The 18,775-nt window shown below is 41.5% G+C and overlaps 1 protein-coding gene across 3 annotated transcripts in view; it reads right to left on the reverse strand.

Annotated features, from left to right (window-relative positions):
• LOC105719189 (ubiquinol-cytochrome c reductase complex assembly factor 1) overlaps window positions 1-18,775 on the reverse strand; it is a 110,752-nt gene that overhangs the window by 37,839 nt on the left and 54,138 nt on the right. For all 3 annotated transcript variants that reach the window (XM_012455113.2, XM_064382347.1, XM_012455114.3), the window contains one exon: window positions 6,582-6,690. In XM_012455113.2, coding sequence (XP_012310536.1) covers window positions 6,582-6,690 — 109 coding nt within the window. The remainder of the gene's footprint in view (window positions 1-6,581; window positions 6,691-18,775) is intronic.

Consider the following 18,775-nt stretch of genomic DNA (forward strand, 5'->3'; position numbering starts at 1 on the left):
TACACAGACCAGTAATTACAGCACAACATGGTAAATTCTATCTCTGAAGTTCGTGTAGTGCTACAGCTATGCAGAGTCCAATGTGTCACTCAAAAGGACAGGACTGGCACCCTGACTGTATGCACCCATGCATCTGACCAGTTGTAAAACTGCCTGAGGCACCTACTCCTTGAACTCTTGCCACGTCTTAAGGCCTAGGGGTAGGAAACATGTGTAAAGAAAGGCATGTATCTACCACAGGTACATTTTCAGTAGGACCCTGCTTAAATTCATAAGCCAATCCCAAAATGGAATTAGTCTGACTTCTAAGAATTTAGCCCTCTCTCCCCTAATAACTGACTATCCCTCCAACAGCTCAGGCCATTTTAGAAACTTTCAAAAGAACAACTGGTATCTGAGAACATGTATTCTTATCTTCATGGCCTCAAGCCCAGGGGACTGTCCCTTAGTTACACTCACACCTTTTTTTTTCCCACCCAAGCTGGAGTGTAATGGTGCAATCACAGCTCCATCGCAACGCTGAACTCCCTGGTCCATGTGATCCTCCCACCTCCGCCTCCCACAGAGCTGGGACCACAGGCATGTGCCACCATAGCCAGCTAATTTTATTTTTGCAAAGATGGGGTCTCACTACACTGCCCAGGCTAACTATACCTTTTAATGTGCTCCTTGTCTTTAAAAACAATACCTTTGGCATGAGTTTTAATTCTGACCTGGAGATGCAAAACAATAAAATTTTTTATCTCATTGTAAAACAGAAGAGGTCTGGAAATTTTTGTAGGGCAAGAGAGAGTAGATTTGGTGGCAGGTGGTGAGTACAGAGGCCTGAAAGGAAATTTTCAGAAAAATTAAAGCCTCTTAAAATGTAAAGCCTTAGTTTAGAAATTTAAAATACCAGCCGGGCAAGGTGGCTCAGGCCTGTAATCCCAGCACTTTGGGAAGCCAAGAAGGGGGGATCACCTGAGGTCAGGAGTTTGAGACCAGCCAGGCCAACAAGGTGAAATCCCATCTCTACTAAAAATACAAAAATTAGCCAGGCTTGGTGGAGGGCGCCTGTAATCCCAGCTACTCGGGAGGCTGAGGCAGGAGAATTGCTGGAACCCGGGAGGCAGAGGTTGCAGTGAGCCAAGATCGTGTCACTGCATTCCAGCCTGGACGACAGAGAGAAACTCTGTCTAAAAAGAAACATAAAATACCGTATGTATAAAATGGAGTTTTAAACAATCAAGTAATTCCATTAAAAGATGGAAAAGTATGAGAAAAAGAAACTGAACAGTTGATGGTGGGTGAAACAATTTCTTATTTCCTTTTCTTCCAATATTTAAGACTAACACAGCAAACAAATATCCTTAGAATAAAAAAGCGTATCTCCCTGCCCCACTTTTTCCACTACTTATTCTGGGCCTGCAGGGCTGTCTTCTTCATTCTTCAGATAGTTACTGGGCACCTACAGGCACTTGGAGACAGATGCATGTGCTCCTGCGCTGCAGGAATTCACCTGGAAGACAGTCAACATATGTAAATGACAATGATACAAAATAGAAAGAGTAAGAGCTGGAAGAAGGGTAGATATAAATCATTAAAGTGGAAACTGGGATTGGCTTCCAGTTAGTTGCTGAAAGACGTGAAGAAACTGAGGCTGGGGTATTAGGTAGGGCAACTAGGCATATGCACCGAGTGAGCAAAGACACAAGACAGAAAATAGCAAGGAATTCAGCTTGGCTGGAGTGAAGGGTATGTGAAGCAAGGATGGAATGTGATGTTCACTGAGTGCTTACTAAGCGCCAGGCACATGTGCTAGCAGAAGGTTTCACATATTTAAGGTTCAAGAAGAACTAGGGAAATGAGTTTGGAGACGTAATCTGGAGTGTGATCACAGAGGACCTTACAAAGCAAAATACTGGTTCCAAGAAGCAAAGGAGAAGTACACAGGAGTCCAGTTCAGCCCACAACTTATCTTTCCTAGGCCCTTTGTACCATCAGATCAAGCAGCTCTGCTATAGAGACAGCAGGGGACCATGAGGTGACAGGAGGTGCATTCTTATTTCCAGAAGTCTCCCTGAGGCAACAGGCAAGCCAGGGACCACTGATAAAGGTAAACTGTAATTTCTCAACTACAGCCCACTCCCACCCCTTCCCATCTCTGTCTCCACAGCTTGGAAAGCTTGAGCCTGCTCACTGTGAGCCACAAGGTGGAGATGTCTGGCAGGGCAGAACTGAGAGGAAGTCGTTTAGCCAGCCTAAGGTTACCATTAACACTTTGAGCCACTGCCGTGAGCTAATTTTTATGTTTGTTTTTTAAGTTTGGTTGAAATGTCACAAATGGAAAAATTAAGTAAAGCGCCCCGGTTAGCCACAAGACTGGACACACCTGGCTGCAAACCCAGCAAAAGAAACTTACTTCATTAGTAGGAGAGGCAGAGAGTGAAATTTACATCTGAAATCTGCCTGCACCAGGAGAAAGTGCTGAGGCCAAAGGCGCTGTCTGTTTTTACAGCTGTGTCAAGTCTTAGTTCTTTACTCTTACCAACACTCAGGAGTGCGGCAAGGGCCCAAGGAAAAACGGTCTCCAATCTCTTCAGCTGTAACTCAGCTCACAAAGATTTTTAAGAAGCAGTTAATGAAATAAAACAAGACCAGATGAGGTGATATAATGAACTTTATTTCCACAGCTAATTTATAAGTTTAAATCCCAAATAATATTTTTTTAAAAGTCAGAACACTCTAAATTATTGATGTATTTTTGTAACCTCAAATTTAACACCTGCTTTTTGTACCAACTTCACCAGTGATATGAGTCTGCTCCATTTTTCACAATAGTTGGACTCCAAAAAGTTGGTGAAAAGCAAATTTTTATAAAATAAAAATTTTCCCACCAAATGAAACTGGAATTCTAATTTCAAAGGAGTTCTTGATGGAAATTTATGATTCGTCACTAATTCAAAAGTGGCTCTCTTACTCCTTGATCTTCCACACACCAATCCACTCAAAGCAATAGCCTCTAAGTTTTTGGCATGAGAAAAATCACTACTACATTGATCGGTTTTATAAATTCTACTTTTTATATGAGTTTTCTTACAGAGGTACACCTGGGATGCCAAATAACACAGAGATAGATTTGCAAATTACCACCTTCAAATCGCAGATTTTCAAGCTAAAAGATGAAAACTTGGGGCTCATGTAGTTAGGCCTCCCCTATTCCCACCTTTCTTTTAATACAGAAACTGAAGCACAGAGGAGGAAAGATTTGCCAGTCAGGGTGAGAACCAGGCCACACTGGCCCTACACTGCCTATTACTTCTCCCTAGCCACGTGTCCCATTTATAGGTTGTATACACACGGAAGACTGAGATCCCCTCTCACACACGCGCGCGCGCACACACACACACACACACTCTCACACTCATCCATGCATGCACTCACAACTCACTGGTTAATATACAACTGTCTTGCCTATATAAGGCATGTCTGTTTATGCCATGAGGTTAGAAAGAAGGTATCAAGTCAATTATAGCAGAAAAGCAATAACAGTAACTCCCAAACTCTTCCAAATCTCTATTATTTTAAAATCATCATCCTTTACTTACAGTCTTAGTAACTAAACAGGAATTTGGGCACTTCTCCTCATGAAGGCAATTTAAGAGTCTGTATTGGGGGACCACTTAAACCTTGCTATTGTCCCCTACCCAACCCTGTGTCACTAGCAACATCCACATCACCTGGAAGCTTTTCAGAACTGTAGACTTTCTGGCCCCTGCCCTGAAACTTACTGAATCAGAATCTGTATTTTAACAAGAGCCTCAGGTGAACCATAGGCACATTAAAGTCTGAGAAACGCTGATCTAAAACACTCTTTTATAGGGCAGCACCCTATCTACAACAATCCAAATAGAAAAAATGGATGGATAAAATAAGATAAGGGAAAAGTCCCCCTAATTCCTTCAGGGCTGCACTGATAAACACTTGGATCAGAGACTGATAAATCGGGTATGATTTATCTGATAAATGTTAGCTTAAAAAGGATTCCAAAGGCTGGTATTCAATATATTCATTCATTTGGCAATTATTTATTCATTTGACAATTATTCATTCAACGTTTACTGCATAAGCAAAAAACTGAATAAGATGGTTTTCTGCTTTTATAAAACTTACAGTTAAGTGGAAGGGACCCTGCATAAGAAATAACATGGGAGAAGGCTCAAGTGTTGACTACTGTGATGAAGAGATATACGGAGGTCCAGAAGGAAATTCATTTGTGGGGAGAGGCAACTAAAAGACTCCTGTGGTCCAGGAGTCAGCAGCCTATGGCTGACTAAGCTATTCAGGATAGGGACAGCTGTGGCCCATATGGCTCTAGTGAGCCAACTTCCAGCAGAGTTTAGTCAACAATGATAAGAACAGGTTCACTAAAGGAAGTGCTACTGCATAACTGCTTGGCAATCAGCCAGGGCTTTGGCTGACCAGGAGGTATCTCTGGCCATCATTTAATGGGAATGAGATTGCCAACAGCACCTTATGTCCTCTCTGTGCTGCCGAGTGGGGTGGAAAGTACTTGAGGGCATGGGCATGTGGGAACACCCAGCGGGATGAATACCTTAAAGGCTGCTGATGTCACTCTGGGCAGCTGTGACATTGTGAAATAAATATTTGGTCTTCAACTCCTTTCCTGGCATACAACTCCTAAAATCTTTGGCCTCTACAAAGTGGTGTCTTTTTGTATGCTAATGATTGACTGGTGGCTGGCAGCCCTTAGGTAGCTTCAGGGTGGGGGCTGGTCACTGGAAAGATATCAAGGGAGGATTAGAAGGTTAGGACTTTCTGTCCCATCCCCCAACCTCCAAAGAAGGGAGAGGCTGATTGATTTCCAATGGCCAGTGGTTTAATCAGTTGTGCCTACATAATGCAGCTTCCATAAAATCCCCAAAATGACTGGATTTGGAGAACTTCCAGATAGCTGAACAGGTGGAGGTTCCTGGATAGCTGCACACCAAGAAAGGCATGGAGTCTCCTCACCCCTTCCCACATCTTGTCCTATGCATCTCTTCATCTATACCCTTTGTAATATCTTTTAAACTAAACCGCTAATGAGTAAGTGTTTCCCTGAATTCTGTGAGCCACTCCAGCAAATTAACTGAACCCAAGGAGAGGGTGGGGAACCCTCAATTTATAATCAGTTGGCCAGAAGCACAGGTCAAAGAGCCTGGAGCTTGCAATTGGTGTGGGAAGTTGGGGGCAGTCTTGTGGGCAGAGTCCTCAACCTGTGGGATCTGATACTATCTCTAGGTACACAATGTTGGAATTGAATTGGGTTAGAGGACACCCAGCTGCTGACCTCTCTGAAGAATTGACTGCCTGTTTGCTTTGTGAGGAGAAACTCCCACAAATGTGTCACAGAAGTCTTCTGTGTAACTGTAATTGACGGAGAGAATAGAAAAAATACTTTTTTTTCCCCTATATTACATAGCAGCTAAGACAGCAAGAAAGCATAACAGTGAGAAAAATGAAAAAGGAACCAAAGAGGATGATTATAAAGATATTCATCAACTCAAAAATGGTTACTTTTCTCCTTCCTTGAAGGAAAACAACATAAAAAATAAAGAAGGTTACTTCTGGGGAGTTAGACTGGGGCGGGGGAGGGGTGGTGCAGGACAGGATGGGACACTTGTTTTTTACACTCTTACTGTTTGATTTCTATTCTATGAGCATATGTAACTTTTATAACATGTCTATAAATTTTGTTTACTTCTCAGTCCACAGAGAGAACTTTGCCCTGTAATGAAAGAAACCAAATTAACCCATTTCATGATCCAGTCATGGTTCTACTTTGAATCCTCCCAAGCTAGGAGCCAGTGAAATGAGAAGTAACAGGGAACTACAAGCTACTAAAACATGATCTACAAGCTACTAAAACACACAAAATACACAATAGAAACAAAGGAAGATACTATGATCTGTATAACCAAATATATTCTAGTGTTTTGGTTTCATTTCTCTATTGTCATCAGATTCCATGTGACATACACAAATATATATATACACACACACACACACACACACACATGATATATTCCCCTTTCTCAGGTTAATTATTAAATGTACCAATGTACATTTTCAGTAGGTATCTTACCAGACTCTTCTAGGTTGCTAGTGATCAAGGAGCTTGATTTCAGTTTGTGAGACAGTGCAGGCCTCATACCAGGGCCTTCCATCAGAACGAATTTACAGGACTGGTTCAAATATTGCATTGGTGTCAAAAGTATAGTATCCTTAACTGGATTATCATTTGATTCCCTCCATTCACCAAATCCATCCCTCCCATCACCATGATTTGGGCTTTACAATCCCATCTCCATACAAGATGACTTCATACTGGCAAATCACAATAATGTGTACACATAAAGTATCTGGGGAGTATCAGTCTCCACAGAGGCAGAAAAAGTGACTTTAGCTGAACTGCCACTTGATATCAGGCAGCATTTCACAGAAATCTAAAAGCAAGTCCATTTTAGAACAGATAAAACTCCAAACTCAAACCCTTCACTGGAATTGTCCAGGACCAGAATCTAACAGCATTCACTTACCCCCATGACTCTGCCACGCTGCTGAACATCCTCCCACATAAAATGAACTATGATACGACACATGTACTTCCCACTCCGGCCTTCCTGCTTCATTCGGACTAGACACATCCTGGGTGGGAAGAAGACAAAAAGAGTCACTGGCTGTTTGCCTTTTTCATATCACACATTTCCACTGAAGTTCTCATGAAAGAGTGAGTTTAGCAAACGGCACCAAATCAAACTGGAAGTGAACTTATTTTAAAAAAGAACAACAACAACAAAACTTTTACTGAGATATAACAAAGATACTATTAAGTGCATAAATCTTAAGTGTACAGTCTGATGAATTTTTACATATTATACATACACCCACACAAGCACCACCCAGATCAAGATACAGATTATTTAGGGCACCCCTAAAGGCTCTCTCATACCTGGAGGGAACCACATTTTGTTGTTAGAAGATAAACAAGTCTGAATCCTTCATTTTACTGATGAAAGCAGGAGTCCTAAAGAAGAAAAGTAATTTGCCCAACACCAGAGTCTGTAAAACTGGGTATAGAACTGTGCCGTCCAATACGGTGGCTCCCTGTGGCTACTGAGCACATTAAATATGGCTAGTCAAAGCTGAGATGTGGCACAAGTATAAGATTTCAAAGATTAAGATCAAGAAAAAGAATATAAAATATCTCATTTATTTTTAATACTGCTTTCATGTTGAAATAATATTTCAGATATACTGGGTTACATAAAACCTATTGTTAAAAATAATTTGTCACTTTTTACGTTTTCAAATGTAGATACTAGAAAATTTTAAATTACATACATGGCTTGTGTTATATTTCTGTTGGATAACACTTGTCCAGAACACAGATCACAGAAAGTAATTGTCAAATTGTTTCTCCCACTAGAACGTAAGCTCCACTGAAGATAAAGATCAAGTCTGGTTTTTGTCAACATTTTATTTGCAGGGCTTAAGTACAGTAGGCACTCAATATACACTTGCTGAATAAATAAATGAATAAACACCACAGGGCCAAGTTTTGGACCTTTCCCCTATACCATATTGCCTCTAGTCAGCTCAAAGGGCTTTCTGCTCAAGACCTCACATAATCTAAACATATAAGAATTATATTTTATTATATGTAAGAATACAAATGTAAGGTCTGTTCTCGCCGAGTTTAACATGAAGAAACTGAGGCCAGCACGAAAACATCTGATGCGAAGGAATTTATTTAGGCTCCCGGACGAGGTTCTGCGGTCCGACAGGAGGGGCCGGAGAAGTTGCACAGACTCCTCTCAGACGTGGGGTTTTATAGGAAGTGAAACAGCTCGATTGGTTGTGGGAGAGTAGGGCTGCTTTTGGGTAAGTTACAAGCCTTTACCTAGGACTTGGCTTGTTGTTGGTTGGAATTACTCGGCTGCTACTGGTTGCTAAGACTCGGCTGCTATTGGTCAATAGGGCTTGTCTGCTACTGGTTGACAAGAGGCTATGGTTACAAGACCTTGTTTGCATATTGGGTTCTTTAAGGGAAGGCCAGGCTGTGCGAGCATGGGAGAAGGGAACATGCCTGAGCATGCCTGAGCTCGTCCGGGCTTGTCCGAGCTCCTGGCGAGGGAAGGAGGTGTGTGCTCGAGCTCCTGACGAGGGAGCGGGGAGCATCCGAGCTCCCGGCTAGGGGGTGGGGAGGGGGTGCGTCCATGCTCCCAGCAAGGCAACCCGCGGCGTTACAACAAGCAGCGTCCCTAACTTTATAATTGTTCCTAATCTCATGACCATCATCCATTCTTTTTCGTTTGTTTTCTCCTTTTTGAGACAGGGTCTCATTCTGTCACCCAGGCTGGAGTGCAGTGGCACAAGCACAGCTCACTGTAGCGTCAACCTCCTGGGCTTAAGGGAGCCTCCTGCCTCAGCTTCCTGTGTAGCTGGGATCACAGGGGTGCACCACCACGTCCAGCTAATTTTTTATTTCTTTGTAAAGACAGAGTCTCACTTTGTTGCCCAGGCAGGTCTCAAACTCCTGGGCTCAAGACTTCCTCCCACTTTAGCCTCCCAAAGTGTTGGGATTACAGCCACTGTTTTTTACACTCTTACTGTTGAGCCACTGTGACTGGAAGACCATATGTATTTTTACTGTCCCTCATTAAATAGCTTAGTAAGCAGCTACAATAGGATTACTCACCTAAAAGACAATTCCTGTCATAATTATGGAATAGTTGATTCAACCTGACAATTCTACCGCCATACAAAATTGATCTTGCCAATTAAAATCTACCAGCAATGGTACAATGAAATGATTACAGCTTGGCCTGTTTCAACATCTCTGTTAATAACTAAGATGGAGAAAAGAAAACATATTTATCAAATTTGCAGCTGACAAGAAGCTGGGCAGGAGAACAAATGTGCTCTAGATGACCCAAACATGAACCAAAAATACTTCAACAGATTGAATCTATCAAGATCAACTTAACAGGGATAAATTCAGGATCCTGCATTTGGGTCTAAAAGAACAACTGTAAAAGTACAACACAGATGGGTCATGCCTACCTATGTGTGAAAAGCCTTACAGGCTTAAGTTGATATTATGTGCTCAGTAGGAATCAAGAGGATAACAATGTTGCCCTCCAAATTAATGTGATTTTTAGATACATGCAAATATAATATCGTCCATGTGTAAAGTGAGACTTTTGTTCTACTCAACACAAACCAGAACCTATTTGGAATACTATCCACAGTTTTGAACATTATTTTTTTTATTTTTAATTTTTTCCTTTCGATGTTATCCAATGAACATTATATTTTAAGAAACAGGAGGACCAGATGTATCTTAAGAAGACCAGAAGATATTTAACCTGGAGAAAAATAGGAAAGTCGCCTTAAACATTGTAGAAAAGCAATTAAACTGTTTACCAAAGAGAATCAGGCCAGGCCTAGTAGCTCACACCTATAATCCCAGCATTTGGGAGGCCAAGGTAGGAAGATCACTTGAGCCCAGATGTTTGAGACCAACCTGGGCAACACAGTGGGACCCCCGTCTCTACAAAAAATATATATATAAATTAGTCAGGTGTCATGGTGTGTACCTGTAGTCCCAGCTACTCAGGAGGCTGAGGCAAGAGGATCCCTGGAGCGCAAAAGGTCAAGGCTGCAGTGAGCCATGATGGTACCACTGAACTCCAGCCTGGGCTATGGAGTGAGACCCTGTCTCAACAAACAAACAAAACCTAAGAGTCAGAATCAGAACCAATGGGCAGGCCTTAGAGGCAGAAAGATTTATTTGACATTGAACAGCAAAATCAAAAGCTGACTAACAGGAATGCCTAAAGTTTTTTTTTTTTTTTTTTGGTTTTGGTTTGTTTTTTAAGTTTAGAGACAGGGTTTTGCTCTGTCACCCAGGCTGGAGTGCAGTGGCACAATCATAGCCCATTGTAACTTCAAACTCTTGGTCTCAAGCCATCCTTCCACCTCAGCCTCCCAAAGCCCTGAGATTATAGGCATGAGCCACTGTACCTGACCTGAGTGTCTGAAGATTTGATTAATGAAACTGACAACCTCAAAAAGTAAGGAATTTGCCTGTCACTGAGAGATGAATCAATATTTGGTGGGAACTTGGGTATCTGACAGAAGGTTGACTATATGGCCAGGTGCGGTGGCTCAAACCTGTAATCCCAGCAATTTGGGAGGCCAAGGAGGGCAGATCAACTACAATCAGGAGTTCGAGACCAGCCTGGCCAACATGGTGAAACCCTGTCTCTACCAAAAATACAAAAATTAGCTGGGCATGGTTGCCTGTGCCTGTAATCCCAGCTACTCCAGAGGCTGAGGCAGGAGAATCTCTTAAACTCGGGAGGCAGAGGTTGCAGTGAGCCAAGATCGCAACGTTGTACTGAGCAACAGAGCAAGACTCCATCTCAAAAAAAAAGAAAAAAAGAAGGCTGACTACATGACCCCTAATGAGATTTGTTGATGTGATTCAAAATCTGTAGGCAAGGCGTAGTGGCTCACACCTGTAATTCCAGCACTTTGGGAGACTGAGGTGGGTGGATCACCTGAGGTTAGGAGTTCAAGATCAGCCTGGCCAACATGGTGAAACCCCATCTCTCCCAAAAATACAAAAAATTAGCTGGGAGTGGTGGTAGACACCTGTAGTCCTAGCTACTGGGGAGGCTTAAACAGGAGAATTGCTTGAACCCAAGAGGCAGAGGTTGCAGTGAGCCAAGATCGAGCCATTCACTGCACTTCAGCCTGGGTGATGCAGCAAAACTCTGTCTCAAAAAAAAAACCCTGTAACCTCTGACCCCAGCTAGTGTTTAAGAAATAGCACTTTGTAGGCTGGGCATGGTGGCTTACACCTGTAATTCTAGCACTTTGGGAGGCTGAGGTGGGTGGATCACTTGAGGTCAGGAGATCAAGATCAGCCTGGCCAACATGGTGAAACCCCATTTCTACTAAAAATATAAAAGTTAGCCAGGTATAATGACACGAATCCCAGCTACTCGGGACACTGAGGCAGGAGAATCACTTGAACCCAGGAGGCAGAGGTTGCAGTGAGGCCAAGATTGTACACCTGGGCAACAAGGCAAGACTCTGTCTCCAAAAAAAAAAAAAAAAAAACTTTTTACAGCACTTTGTGACAATAATGAAACAGGTCACAGAAAAAGATATGGCTACTTTACAGGACACAGAGCATATTCTAAGGCAGAAACAATTTGGAGAAAAGTTCAACAGTCCCTTTTCATAAGACTTTTCTAAAAGTTAATCAAATCCGTTATGTCAGCCTCTCACTTGAAAAGACGCTGTGTTTTGATGCTTAAGTGTCGTCAGAGGCCAATTCATCAACAGTAATAGTGAGGTAATGGAATTCTTCATTTATTTGAAAATTCTGTAGTTTGTTCATACACCTGCCCTCTGAGGTTTAAAAGGCACAGATTTTCTCAGACCATAAACTTTCTAACTGTATTGACATGGGATGAAGTATTTTTTGTTTCACAGCACAGTTTATTCTATAGCCCTTACAGATAACAGTGGCTCAAATGGTTATTCAGTTGAAAAGATAAGGCAAAATGAAGACACTTTAAAAATGGTGACTGACAATTTTTACTCAATGAACATAGGAGTTCCTATTGTGTGAAGGCGTATAGCTGGATGCTGTGCGGATTAGAGTGATGGCTAAAACTAGAACCCAGCTTTTAAGGAGTAGTTTCCTCTAGGGGAGGTAAGATATGCTACACATAAACAGCCCTAAAACAGAATGCCATAGCTCTCCCAAGAGAAGAGTGCAATGGAGTTTGAGAGGATGAGTTTTGGTTGAGTAGAATCAGAGAAAGCTTCATGGAAAATGAAACACTGTACCTGGATCTTGGAAGAATAAGCTGAAGTTGAACAGGTAGAGATAAAAAAACAAAGGGAATGTCCAACTGATGGAATGTTCTAAGCAAAGGCAGGGCCATGGAAGAGTTCAGGATGTTAACGTAACAGTGAATTGCTAGATTGTGGGGAGGGCAGGGTATAGGATGCAGAAAACTGAAGCCAGAAAGGTCATGAAGAGCTTTGAAATGACTTGCCAAGAAAAAGTATGGACTTTACTCAGCAGACAGCAGACAGCTCCTGGGAAGAAGATTCGCTCCTTAGCACTGAGAGCAGATGAGTCTCTGAGAAGTTAACCCTTTAAATATCAACAGGGCTGGAAAAGGACAAATTTGGTGAATATAGTCATGCACCACACAACGACACTTTGGTCAACAACAGACCACACATATGAGAGTAGTCCTGTAAGATTATAATGGAGCAGAAAAATTCCTATCACCTGGTCTTGATGATCCTGACCTTGTAGAGGCCTAGGCTAATATGAGTGTTTGTGTCACAGTTTGGTTTTTGTTCTTTTTTTTACAGACACAGGGTTTTACTTTGTCACCCAGGCTGGAGTGCTGTGATACAATCATAGCCCACTGTAACCTCAAACTCTTGGACTCAAGCTATCCTCCTGCCTCAGCATCCCAAGTGCTAGGACTACAGGAGCACGCCACTACACCCAGATAATTCTTTATTTTTTTTGGAGAGACAGGGTCTCACCATCTTGCCCAGGCTGGTCTCAAATTCCTGGGCTCAAGTGATCTACCTTGGCCTCCCAAGGTGCAAAGATACAGGCATAAGCCACTGCGCCCAGCTTTATGTCTTAATTTTTTAAGTAGAAAATGAAATTAAAAAAACAGAAAAAAGCTTATAGAATAACAATATAAAGAAAGCTGTATAACGTGTGCTTTAAGCTGTATTATAAAATGTAAGAGTCAAAAAGGTTTTTAGGCTAAGTGTGGTGGCCCACACCTGTTAATTCCAGTACTTTGGGATGCCAAGGTAGGTGGATCACTTAAGATCAGGAGACCAGCCTGACCAACATGGTGAAACCCCAACTCTACTAAAAATACAAAAATTAACTGGGCTTGGTGGCGTGTGCCTATAGTCCCAGCTACTCGGGAGGGTGAGGCAGGAGAATCACTTGAACCCAGAAGGCAGAGGTTACAGTGAGCTGAGATCACATCACTGTACTCCAGCCTGGGCAACAGTGCAAGACTGTCTAAAAAAAATTTTTTTTAAGAAGTTTATAAAGTAAAAATGTTACAGTAAGCTAAGTTTAATTTATTATTGAAGAAAAAAATTTTTAATAAATTTAGTGTAGCCTATGGCCTGGTGCGGTGGCTCACGCCTGTAATCCCAGCACTTTGGGAAGCCAAGGCGGGAGGACTGCTTGAGCCCAGGAGTTCAAGACCAACCAAGGTAACAAAGTGAGACCCCACCTCTACCAAAAAATGTAAAGATTAGCCGAATGTGGTAGTGAGCATCTGTAGTCTCAGCTACTGAGGAGGCTGAAGTGGGAGGATTGCGTGAGCCTGGGAGGTCAAGGCTGCAGTGAGCTATGATCGCGGCACTAAACTCTGGCCTGGATGACAGAGTGAGAACCTGTCTCAAAAAAAATTAGCTTGGCTTAAGTGTATAGTGTTTATAAAGTCTACAGTATTGTACAATAATGTCCTAGGCCTTCATATTTACTCACTATTCATTCACTGACTCACCCAGAGCAACTTCTAGTTCTGCAAGCTCTACTTATGGTAAGCACGTTATACAAGAATACCTTTTTTTATTTCTTATATTGCATTTTTACTATACCTTTTTCTATGTTTACATACATTTAGGTATACAAATACTTAGCATTATGTTATAACTGCTTACAGTATTCAGAACAGTATTAAGTTTTACAGGTTTATAGCCTCGGAGCCACAGTCATATCATACATCCTAGGTATATAATAGGCTATACTACCTAGGTTTGTATAGTCTATGATGCCCACACAATAAAGAAATGCCTAATGATGCATTTCTCAGGACATAATCCCTATTATTAAGTGACACACGACTGAATTTACTTTAATAGAACTATTGTTTTCAGAATATTCTAATCCAGAAATATAAACTAAAGATTATACCTGCTTCTTGAGATATATGCAACTAGCAAAGATTGTTATAACCTGTACTTAATTTTGCTGATACTAACAGTTTAGAAAACATGGATTGACACCTGAAAATAAAAGGAGGGCAAATTCTTGTTACTCCTAAAACACTGGACCCAATAAGTTCAACAGACCTTTAAGTGATGCGGAACACTCAAATATCATAACTCCTCATTTAACATCACAGATAGATTCTTGGAAACTGTAACTTTAAGCTTAACAACATACAACGAAACCTATTTTACCATAGGCTAAGTGACATAAACAAGAGTTATATTCCTACAGTATACTTCTGGTCACAAAAACACCATTAAGCTTCTAAATAAAGACCCAAAACGCTTCTAATATTAAACACTGAAATAATGTGTGCTATGCATACATTATGGCAGGGAACACTCACACCCACACCCACTCCAATAAGGATAATGTAGACATGCCAATTCACCTCGTGTGGGCACAGCTTTGGGATGTGGGAAGAAACAGGATGACCCAGAGAAAACCCACCCAGACATGAACAAAACATGCAAACTCCACACAGACAGTGGGCCCAGATGGGGAATTGTTACTTTTTTCCTCATCACTTTTATAACAAAATAACATTGAACAAAACAATGTAATTTGAAGAAATGCTATATAAAGCTCTATAGCAAATCTCATTACACATAAAGTTATAAGACCAAAGCAAAGAATCAGTCTTTCTATCAAAGGAAGTTACAGAAGATGCCCATGAGTTCTACTGGGAAAATAAGATTCTGATCCACAGGGCTATCCAATCACCACATACAGCTAATTAAATGCTCAACTAATTCTTTCTCTGATTTTGTGAATCAAATTCACTAGGCAGTTAAGGACAGAAAAGTAGTCCTGTTGTGAAGGACTTTTTTGTTTATCCTCTTCAAGGGAAAAACAGAGCTGAAGGCTGGGCTGAAGTATCAAGACAGTCAGCTGCCTGGAATATGCAGACAAGCAGCTGAATAGCAATTCTTAGGCCACCTGACCTTGAAGCCTAACACATTCAATTTACTCATGTTTAATAACTGTTCTGAATAGGTAATACAGGCACATACTAATAAAAACCAAGTCTTCTTCCTACCTTCATCCCCCAACAACCAGTTCCTCTCCAAAGGCAACCTCAGCTATTAGTTACTTAGGAATCCTTTCACATATAATCTATACACACACAAGTTTATGTATGTATGTATTCTTTTTACATAAATGATACCTTCTTTATTTTCCCTTTTGTGCTAGCACTCTACACATACTATCTTTTTTTGTTTTTTTTTGTTTTTTTTTGAAACAAGGTCTGGCTCTATCACCCAGGCTGGAAAGCAGTGGTGCAATCTCAGCTCACTGCAACCTTTGCCTCCTGGGCTCAATTCATCCTTCCACCTCAGCCTCCCATGTAGCTGGGACTTCAACCATGCCCAACTAATTTTTGTACTTTATGTAGAGATGGGATTTTACCACATTGCCCAGGCTGGTCTCAAACTCCCTTGGCCTCCCAAAGTGCTAGGATTACAGGCATAAGCCACCACACCCGGCCAACATACTATTCTTAGACATTAAGAAAAAATTACATCTGATATTGGAATGGAAGGATAGAAGTGAAGAAATCTCAACTCCAACTCTGTGTTTTATCCACAGATACCACTGTTACCCCAGTGAAAACTTTTTTGGACACCAGAGATAATAGATTCTTGCTAATTTATAAGACCATTGTTAGGGTGACATCTGAGTGATGCTGAATTCAACTAGTTTATCTGGCAATTTTTCCTATTCTAAAAAATGACTAACAGGAAGAAAGAAAGAAAGAAAAACTTACATAGCAAAAATGGACAAGTGCTAAAATTTACAGTTAACACAACTACGTGCCAGGCACTAGGCCCAGTGATTTGGATGTATTAATTTTCCTAATCTTCACAACAACTCCATGAAGCTGATACTTGTGTCCTACTGTCTTCATTCCACAGGTGAGAAAACTGAGTCTTAGAGAAGTAACTTGCCCAAAGTTACAAATCTAATAAGTGTCGAAACTGAGATCTGAACTTAGACAATCTGATCCCAGAATCCTACTAAGGTTTTTGTTGTTTTTGTCTCCTTTAATGATTAGAACAAACCCTCCAGAATCTATTTACCCTATTTTACATTCAGTCCTCACAAGTAAGTAATTAAACTTCAAAACTAGCATGATGTTAGAAATAGCACATCAGAAAAAAAAAAAAAAAAAAAAAAAAAAAAAAAGACTGACTAACTGGAGGCAAGCATACCTATAACAAAAAGTAATTGCTAGCAGTCTAATAGAAAAAGAAGAAATAAACATTTTATTTAGTAAAGACACAAAAAAATAGCAGAACTACTGAGGTTCAACAGGTACAACTCAAAGACAATAGTCTGGCAAATTACAGTTAAGAGTTATCAGGATATCCTGAATTATCCAGAAAAGGTTGAAGTATGTTGAAAGGTCAAAGAAAAATAAATAGGCCAGGCATTGTGGCTCATGCCTGTAATCCCAGCACTTTGGGAGGCTGAGGCAGGCAGATCACCTGAGCTCAGGAGTTCAAGACCAGCCTGGACAATTTGGTGAAACTTCATCTCTACAAAAAACACAAAAATTAGGGCCGGGCGCGGTGGCTCAAGCCTGTAATCCCAGCACTTTGGGAGGCCGAGGCGGGTGGATCCCGAGGTCAAGAGATCGAGACCATCCTGGTCAACATGGTGAAACCCCGTCTCTACTAATACAAAAAAATTAGCTGGGCACGGTGGCGCGTGCCTGTAATCCCAGCTACTCAGGAGGCTGAGGCAGGAGAATTGCCTGAACCCAGGAGGCGGAGGTTGCGGTGAGCCGAGATCGCGCCATTGCACTCCAGCCTGGGTAACAAGAGCGAAACTCCGTCTCAAAAAAAAACAAAAAAAAAAAAACAAAAAAAAAAACCACAAAAATTAATGAGGCACAGTGGCACGTGACTGTAGTCCCAGCTACTTGGGAGGCTGAGGCAGGAGAATCACTAGAGCCCCAGAAGTGGAGGCTGCAGTGAGCTATGATTGTGCCACTGTACTCAAGCCTGGGAGACAGAACAAGAACCTGTCTCAAAAAAGAAAAAAAAAAAGGAAGGAAGGGAGGAAGGGAGGGAGGAAAATAAATAAAACAAGTCAAAATGGTTAATAAATATAAAAGACTTGAAGATCCTGGTACCCACTGCAAAACAAAGCCAACACTTGTCACAGACTCTGACCATATAACAATAATTTTGAGTCATTAAATATTTCACAAAACAGCTCACTGCAACTCACATCATGAGTGTATATCCTCATAATAAATGCCTAAATTTAATGTTAAGAAGTCAAATTACATTTTGCTCCTGATTTAAAGTCATAATGTCAGAGCTCTGTTAGACACAAGGGGGAACTAAGAAGGGCAGGGGGCATTGTGGAGGCAACAACACACTTCCATGCTAAAACATAATAAAACTGCTCTTAAGAATGCAGGCCGGGCACAGTGGCTCACATCTGTAATCCCAGCACTTTGGGAGGCCACAGCAGGCAGATCAATCACCTGGGGTCAGGAGTTCAAGCCTGGCCAAGCTGGTAAAACCTCATCTCTACTAAAAATACAAAAATTAGCTGGGTGTGGTGGCAGGCACCTGTAATCCCAGCTACTCAGGAGGCTGAGGCAGAAGAATTGCTTGAACCCGGGAGGTGGAGGTTGCAGTGAGCCGAGATCATGCCATTGCACTCCAGCCCGGGCATCAATAGTCAGAGACTCTGTCTCAAAAAAAAAAAAAAAAAAGCAAAATATCAGTGTGCCAATCTGTATCCAGGTGAAAAAAAAAAAAAGCAAAATAAACTTTAAAAACAATTTTGTAATGAAAAAGATGCCTATATTCATTAACTAATCATTCATTGAACAAGTATTTACTAGACTCCTACTCTGAATATAGACTGAATCTATGCAGAAGCTACTACTCTCTATTTAAGATCAACTCAGGTTGCTCCTCCCAAGTTTGATGTGTCACCCAGGCTGGAGTGCAGTGGCACAATCTCAACTCACCACAACCTCTGCCTCCCAGTTCAAGAGATTCTCTTGCCTCAGCCTCCTGAATAGTTGGGATTACAAGCACCTGCCAACACACTCAGCTAATTTTTTTTTTTTTTTTTTTGAGACAGAGTCTCACTCTGTCGCCCAGGCTGGAGTGCAGTGGCACGATCTCTGCACACTGCAACCTCCATCTACTGCGTTCAAGCGATTCTCTTGCCTCAGCCTCCTGAGTTGCTGGGATGACAGGCACGCGCCACCACACCCAGCTAATTTTTGTATTTTTAGTAGAGACAGCGTTTCACCATGTTGGTCAGGCTGGTCTTGAACTCCTGACCTTGTGATCCCCCCTTCTTGTCCTACCAAAGTGCTGGGATTACAGGTGTGAGCCACCACGCCTGGCCTGATCACGTTCTTAAACCCACAATTTATTATTTAGGTTTTAAGCTTCACAGTACTATCCTTGTCTCTCAGTGATTCCAGCGGTTCATACATAATACTGATCTCTTTTACATGTAAGAAAGGCTAACCCAGCTAGCAAAGTAAAGAAGAAAAGGAGTGTTCAAACCTGGTACCCAAGTATCTCTAAAATGCAAGCATGGAGACAGGAAACAAAGGAAGAAAACTTTACTCACCAGGAGTATCAAATAATAAAGGGCTGACGCTATCAAGCCTGC

This window comes from Aotus nancymaae, unplaced genomic scaffold, assembly GCF_030222135.1.
Source record: "Aotus nancymaae isolate 86718 unplaced genomic scaffold, 86718_ANA_hifiasm-v0.15.2.pri h1tg000029l, whole genome shotgun sequence".
Classification (NCBI taxonomy): Eukaryota; Metazoa; Chordata; class Mammalia; order Primates; family Aotidae; genus Aotus; species Aotus nancymaae.